Source organism: Triticum dicoccoides, chromosome 7A (assembly GCF_002162155.2).
Source record: "Triticum dicoccoides isolate Atlit2015 ecotype Zavitan chromosome 7A, WEW_v2.0, whole genome shotgun sequence".
NCBI lineage: Eukaryota > Viridiplantae > Streptophyta > Magnoliopsida > Poales > Poaceae > Triticum > Triticum dicoccoides.
The window spans coordinates 89,632,931-89,640,983 of NC_041392.1; the positions used below are offsets into that span (position 1 = coordinate 89,632,931).

Sequence of the window (8,053 nt, forward strand, 5' to 3'; positions counted from 1 at the left end):
TGAAAATGACGAGTCATCATCAGTGATTAATTATGCCACATGCAGATGCGCCCTAAACGGACCCAATAAATAGTCATACATTGCCAAAAATAGTAACACCATTAAATCAGGTCACCTTGCAAAAAAAAAATCATGTTGTCATGTAAGTAATCACTAATATAAAGTACGAATGTATATTCACATATTGCCTAACCTAGAACAAGGTAGAATCAGATATTGAATAAACTAGAACATGTTAGCTATGTAGACAATGAGATGACAGTGTGGGTTGAGTCGGCAATCGCCTATGGCGAAGTCGGAGTTGTTTGCTCAGAGTTTAGGGATGGCGATGATGCCTTCTTAGGGGTAAGTGATGACGATGCCATCTGCGTGCTATCTCGGCGAGTCACTCTTTAGAGTGGTGTGCCTGGGGTATCTTGTGTGTGCTGCTCAGTGATTGGGATGGGTTTTGTCTGCTTTTCATAATTAACCGCACACTTCAGTTTTCGCCCGCTTTTGCTTAATTAACCAAACAACTTTTTTCTTACTAATGAATGCAGAAGTTCTGTCTTTAAAAAAACTAAGTAGAAATAATAGTGTATTGACTGAAATAGGATAGAGTCAAGACTGAAAAAATTACCAACATAAAGAGTGAACTACACTACAAATAAATTGCTCCTTAGTGATCTAAACACTCTTATATTTTTATATAGAGAAACTATTATTCATTCTTCATTCTGCAACAAACAATCGTCAAATTATTTTTGAACAAGTCTCCTTAGTTCTTCCTTCAGATGTTAACAACCCAATGGCAGTGATGATGCTGCGTCATTGGCTTAGCAATCTCCAGCCGCAGCTGCGGCCGCGGCAGCGGCCTCCGCCTGCTTCATCTTGGCGAGCTCAACCAGCCTCGTCGGGACGTCCGCCATGACCGCCTTGGCCGCGTCCAACTCACCAAAGCGCTCCAACCACGCTGCCAGAAGCGGGACCCTGCCGGCATCGAAGAGCATCGTACCGGAGAGCGCCTCCGTCCCGTAGACCCACGGCACGGCCCCGCCCAGCACGACGTCGACGTACCCGACGTTGTCGCCGCCGAAGAAGCTCCCGCCCTTGGAGTGTAAGAATTTGTGTAAGCGTTTTCTACTCCTCGAGGGAGCCGCATCGCATGTATATATATCAAGGCCGAACGAGCCTTTGCCGTAGCGTACAAGTCCAGAGAAAGAATCCCGATCTGGTTCGGTTGAGGAGATAGACATAGTTACGGGAGGTAGATAGAGATAGGAGAGATTACATGAGTTAAACGGTTCAAACTCTAACACCCTCCCTTAATCTAAACTATCCTATGTTAAGATTTCTCTTGAACTCTTCAAAGGACTTGGTTGGCAAAGCTTTGGTAAACCCATCAGCTACTTGATCTTTGGATGGAATGAATCGTATATCCAACTTCTTCTCTGCAACTCTTTCACGCACAAAGTGAAAATCAATTTCAATGTGTTTGGTTCTACCATGAAACACTGGATTAGCAGAAAGATAGGTTGCTCCCAAGTTGTCACACCATAGACAAGATATACGAGGTTGCTTGATTCCTAGCTCATGAAGCAAAGATTCCACCCAAATAATTTCAGCAGTTGCATTTGCTAGTGATTTGTATTCAGCCTCTATACTTGACCTTGACACAGTGGCTTGTTTTCTGGCACTCCAAGAAATAAGGTTTGAACCAAAGAATACTGCAAATCCTCCAGTTGACTTTCTGTCATCAACACATCCTGCCCAATCAGCATCAGAGAATGCACTAACAAGTGTGGAACTGGAACGTCTGAACTGAAGTCCCAAACTCATAGTATGCTTAATGTATCGTACAATCCGTTTGACAGACGTCCAATGAGTGGAGGTAGGAGCATGCAAATATTGACAAACCTTGTTCACAGCAAACGAAATATCTGGCCGTGTTAAAGTCAAGTATTGTAGAGCTCCAACAACACTTCTATATTTTGTGCTCTCCTCTTCATTAAGAGGTTCTCCCTGATATGCTGAAAGTTGTTCTGAAGAAGACAATGGTGTAGGAGAGGGTTTGCAATCCTTCATTCCTATTCGGGTTAGAAGTTCAGTGGCATATTTCTCTTGATTCAACACTATGCCATCTTGAGTCTTCTTAACTTCAATGCCCAAAAAGAAATGCAAATCACCAAGATCCTTCAAAGCAAATTCTGAACTCAAATCTAGCAAGAGAGCATTAGTGGCATCTTGAGAAGAACTTGCAACTATAATATCATCCACATATATGAGCACAAAAATCATTGTGTTTGCCTTATTATAAATGAAGAGAGATGTATCTGCCTTGGATGGAATAAATCCAAGATACTTCAATTGTGAACTTAACCTTGAGAACCATGCTCTAGGTGACTGCTTCAGACCATAAAGAGCTTTGTCAAGCCTGCAAACATAATGAGGTGTTTGTTTGTTTTCATATCCTGGTGGTTGCCTCATATAGACCTCCTCTTCCAGAACACCATGCAAAAACGCGTTCTGAACATCTAGCTGTCGAAGACTCCATCCCCTAGAAACAGCAATGGCTAGCACAAGTCTTATAGTAGCAGCTTTTACAACTGGACTGAAAGTGTCCTCATAATCAATCCCATACCGTTGCTTGAATCCTTTGGCAACAAGACGTGCTTTATACCTATCAATAGAGCCATCTGCTTTTCTTTTGATTCTATAGACCCACTTACAGTCAATAATGTTTTTACCTCTCTGACTTGGCACCAAGTGCCATGTCTTATTTTTCATGAGTGCATCATACTCTTCATCCATAGCCCTTTTCCATTTAGGATCTCCAAGCGCATCTCTCAACTTTGCTGGTTCACCTGAAACACATAACATGCCATATGGTATAGTACCATCTCTTCTTATTTTGGGATTTGTAATACCTTTCTGTAGCCGGGTCATGACCCTTGAGGTGGTAGCAGGCTGTTCTTGCTGTTGTACAGAAGATTGTACAGATCGGCTGTTTGCAGAAGATCCAGGAGATCCATCCATGTGTACAGATTGTGCTGAAGTACCGGATCCAGTAGCCCCTGGTGTGGCCTGTCCTGCACTAGCAACGGCTGAATCCACGGAGCGACCCGGAGCAGAAGATCCCGAGCCTGCGGCGCCTGTCTCCTGCATGCGCGCAACTGACGCCTCCTGCATGCGCGCGCCGGACGAGGGGAATCCCGCGTCGTCGCCTGGCGACGTGGCGGATGCGGAGCGGGCTGGAGAGGCCTGGCTCTCCTGTCGGCTGGCGGGCGCGCGATCCCGCGCGGATCTCCGCCCGTGATCCAAGGCGGATCGGCGCACAGGCGTGACAGGCGCTGCCGCATCCTCCTCGTGCTCTGCGCATGCTGCTTCTTCTTCAAACACATCAAATATAACATCATTTTGCACCGGATTTTGATCATTATGAACGTTTTGAACGCCGTTTTCTTCATGCACCTGCACAGACATAGTACCCGGAGTAGAACTAGAAGGAATATTAGCACATTGATTAGTACAATTGTTATCACCCCCTTGATCAAATTCCGGAAGTAGAAGAATTTCTTTTCGAAGAAGGGCACCGGCATTTGGATGGAGTGATTTGAAGGGAAAAACAGATTCATCAAAGACAACATCCCTAGATATGTAGATTCTACCAGTAGAGACATCAAGACATTTGACCCCTTTGTGTATAGGACTATAACCCAAAAAAACACATTGTTTGGAACGAAACGCAAGTTTGCGTGTGTTGTATGGTCGAAGATTCGGCCAACATGCACAACCAAATATGCGGAGGGATGTATAATCAGGAGTAATGCCAAAAAGACGAGTGATAGGGTTTTCAAGTTTGATGACTTTACTGGGTCTAATATTAATAAGATATGTTGCGGCAAGAAAGGCCTCATCCCAAAATTTGAGAGGCATAGATGCATGAGCCAGCAATGCTAGTCCTACTTCAACAATGTGTCGATGCTTTCGTTCAGCAGAGCCATTCTGTTGGTGAGCATGGGGACAAGATACATGGTGAGAAATTCCAATCTTTTGAAAAAAGGAATTTAGTTTCTCATACTCACCTCCCCAGTCCGTTTGCATGGCAAGGATTTTAGAGTTCAGTTGACGTTCAACAAGACTTTGAAAGTTGCTAAAAACTTGAAAGACATCGGATCGCTTCTTTAGCAAATAGATCCAAGTAAATTTACTATAGTCATCAATAAAGCTTACATAATAAGAAAATCTACCAACTGAAGTGGGGGCTGGTCCCCACACATCTGAAAAGATAAGTTGTAATGGAGCAGTAGATACACTAGTAGAGATGGGATATGGTAATTGATGACTTTTTGCTTGTTGACACGCATCACAAACTGACTCAATACTAGACACAAAAGGAAGTCTATTTTTACTAATGACATGCTGAACTATGACTGAAGATGGATGACCCAAGCGTCGATGCCACTTCTCTGAAGATGGTTTGGTGACACTCCAAGCTTGTTTATTTGACTCCGAAGAAGAAGATGATATGATTGGATAAAGACCTCCCTCGCATCTTCCTCTAAGAATGACTCTCCTCGTTGCCAAATCCTTAATCACAAAAGAGTGAGGATAGAATATGATGAGAACATTATTGTCAAGTGTAAAACGATGGACAGAGACAAGATTTTTCGATGCATGAGGGATATGTAAGACATTGTTTAGATGAAAATTTTTCTGAGGGGTTTTAACAATTGAGTTACCAATGTGAGTAATATCCATACCAGCTCCACTTGCCGTGTGCACTTGATCACCTCCATGATACTTCTCCCGCATCGTCAATTTATCTAGCTCTCCTGTGATATGCTCGGTAGCTCCTGAATCTGCATACCAATTTGTATCGATGCCATATGAGTTGGTGACGAGGTTGACCTTCTTCTTTTCCTGACGATCTTCCTTGTACCGATCCCAACAGTCCCTCGCGCCACCAGCATGGTATTTGTAACATATCTGGCACTCGGGGTAATCATCCTCCTGCTGCTGTTGATACTGCTGCGGTGGTGGCTGGCGTTGACGCTGCTGGTAGCCATTGTTTCCACCGTTGCGAATAGACGGAGAAGGAGCACGGTCAGAACGCCCACGCCCTCTTCGTCCGCGACCTCCTCTGCCCCGATACTGGCCACGCCCCCTGTACACGGCGTTGGCTGACGAACGGAAGCTTGGTCCGTCGCCTAGCATCTCCATCCTCTGATCGAAAGCGGAGATCTGTGAGAAGAGGTCATCAACCGTGATGGAGTTTTTTATGGCGCCGACTGCTGCGACGATGGGATCATAATCTCTATCAAGTCCGGCGAGGATGTAGTCCACCATCTCTCCGTCTGTCACCGGACGCCCTGCTGCCGCAAGTTCGTCTCCGAGGCTCTTCATCTTGGCGATGAAGGCATTGCTGGACATGTTGCCCTTCTTGGTGTTGGAGATGGCGATCCTCAAGTTGGTTATTCGCGATTGCGACTGCGCAGCAAAGATCGTGGTAAGGGCAGTCCATAGATCAAGGGTACTTTCCTTACCAATAACTTGCGCGAGGATTTCTGGAGTGAGCGAATTCAGCAGATAACTTAGGACCTGCTGATCTTTGGCAATCCATGGACCATACAATGGATTCGGTTCGATGGCCGTGGTCTTGTCCGCCTTGGTGACCTCCACTGTTTTCGGCGGCGCTGCATCGCTGCCGTCGAGAAGACTGGTCACCTGCGCGCCTCGCAGGGCCGGCAGAACTTGCGCTTTCCATAGGAGGTAATTCCCCCTCGCGAGCTTCTCTGATGGAGGCGCGCCGAGGTTGAGGCCGGCGGCGCTGGAGCTCATGGTGATGGCGAAGGAAAGGCGCTAGGGTTCTGGATTGAGTCGCTAGATGATAGGGAAGAGACTAGCTCTGTATACCATGTAAGAATTTGTGTAAGCGTTTTCTACTCCTCGAGGGAGCCGCATCGCATGTATATATATCAAGGCCGAACGAGCCTTTGCCGTAGCGTACAAGTCCAGAGAAAGAATCCCGATCTGGTTCGGTTGAGGAGATAGACATAGTTACGGGAGGTAGATAGAAATAGGAGAGATTACATGAGTTAAACGGTTCAAACTCTAACATGGAGCACTCCTTGAGGCCCCCCTCCAGGACATCCACCGCCGCCAGCGTCTGCTCCATCCCCTCGGCCTTCTCCGCCTCGGTCTTAGCCCTGAACACCTTTTGCCATGTCGCCACCAGCTGCACGTACGTACGCCAACATACATGTATTAACATCTCCGACCTGGCTGAATTTCATCATCCATAACGTAATTACACAACGGTGCACCTCGTCCATGATGAAAGCTGCCCAGAAGCGGGCGACGGCGCGTTCGTGGGGGTCGGCGGGGAGGAGGGGCGGCCCGGCGAAGGCCTCGTCGACGTACTGCACGATGACCAGCGACTCGCAGACGGGCCTGCCGTTGTGGATGAGCACGGGCACCGCCTTGTGCACGGGGTTGGAGCGCAGGAGGAGGTCGCTCTTGCTGCCGAGGTCCTCGTCGACGTTCTCGAAGCTCACACCCTTGAAGCTGAGAGCAAGCTGCGCTCGCAGGACGAACGGGCTCGCCCACGTGCCCAGCAGCTTCACCTCTTCTTCTTCGCCTCCGGCCATCTTGTGGTACTCTTACTACTACTTGTGTGTGCGTGTGATCCAAGTTCTGAACTGAACTCTAGTAGTAATTTGGTTGTCCCATGTGTTCGTGTTGAAGGGAAGCTAGCTGTGTGTATATGCTGAACTTATCCATGACCAGATCGGTTGAAGAGTAGGACTTGTTATTTTCCACTTGAATGTTTGACCAGCTGATCGGTTGCTTCACTAGTAAGAGTAGGACTTGTGGTCTGCTGGTACGTACATGCGCGCGAAACTTCTGCTGGTCCGTGGCATGCATGTATGCCAGCTTCTCCATCTCGCAGGCTCCCACGAGGAACGTACGTACTCCCAAAGAACACTCTCTCCTCGTATTGGACTTTTCACGCACGCACTCGAATCATAAGTTTCTTGCAGCTGGAGCTGGCAAGCTTTCACACATAAAAATTGCTATTCAAGCTGAAGCGGAAGCGATTGAAGGTGGCAAGGTGGCAATGTGGGAGTATATATTATATAGAGTCGTGCTTGAGCCTGACTCCATTAACTTGGTCCAAGCACTTGACTTAGAAAAAACTGAAACTTCAACTATTACGGAATAGGGGAGTACTTCCTCCGTAAAGTAATATCAGAGCGTTTAGATCATTAAAATAGTGTTCTCAATGCTTTTATATTAGTTTACATAGGGAGTACAAAAGAAGGCATTGAGGACAAGATTAAAATGCCAACAAGATATACAAAAAGGATAAACAACTTGTATGTATCTAGTAAGAAATATGCAACCGAGCAAAAACATATTGAGTAGGTAATTTTTTAAATGTTTCTAAAAGGGATAATGTATAAATGACAAACAGATGATCAACTCGAGGGTTGGAGGAACTTGGAGAACTCGCAGGGGAGAAATGACATGGGTGCTTCGGACCTTTTTCTGGTTAAGTCACCGTCGTCAGTTTCAAGGCCCTCCATTCCATTGATATATTTAGAGAATGAATCCACGGTCTTGGTCTTCATGTTAATGACGACCACCCACATCTTCTTGAGCGCCCATTCAAACTCGCTCATAAGGAAGTGCACTTTATGTGGGTTGTCGATGTTCACTTGAGGGAACATGAGGATGTCACGAGGGAGACACTCAGAAGAGTTGAGCGACCAGAGCTCATCCGAGGTGATCTTGTAGTCCTCGTTCCACACCATTTGGCCCGACGTGAGGGTCACGAGGGTGTGGCAGGTGATAGTGAAGCCAGCACCGGGTTTAAGTGGTCCGTAGCCAACGCCATCAACACCGAAAAAGGCTTTCGCCCCGCTTTATAAATAAAGCAAACCACCACAGAGCACACAAACAAGGACAAGTTCACACGCACCCAAGCCTCACAAACAAGAGGAAGGTTCTGCTGAGGGCACAGCTCAACAAGCCCAAAAAAGAAAGAGACAAAAACAAAAAGAAAAGGGCG

The 8,053-nt window shown here is 46.5% G+C and overlaps 1 protein-coding gene across 1 annotated transcript; it reads right to left on the reverse strand.

The window, feature by feature from the left end:
* Positions 1-721: 721 nt before the first annotated feature.
* Positions 722-6,714, reverse strand: LOC119331600 (probable glutathione S-transferase GSTU6). The gene is made up of 3 exons (XM_037604762.1): positions 6,306-6,714; positions 6,084-6,217; positions 722-1,080 (listed from the first exon to the last, which is right to left on the reverse strand). The coding sequence occupies exons 1-3, from the start codon at positions 6,627-6,629 to the stop codon at positions 816-818; spliced, it is 723 nt and encodes a 240-aa protein (XP_037460659.1). The 5' UTR covers positions 6,630-6,714; the 3' UTR covers positions 722-815.
* Positions 6,715-8,053: the final 1,339 nt, after the last annotated feature.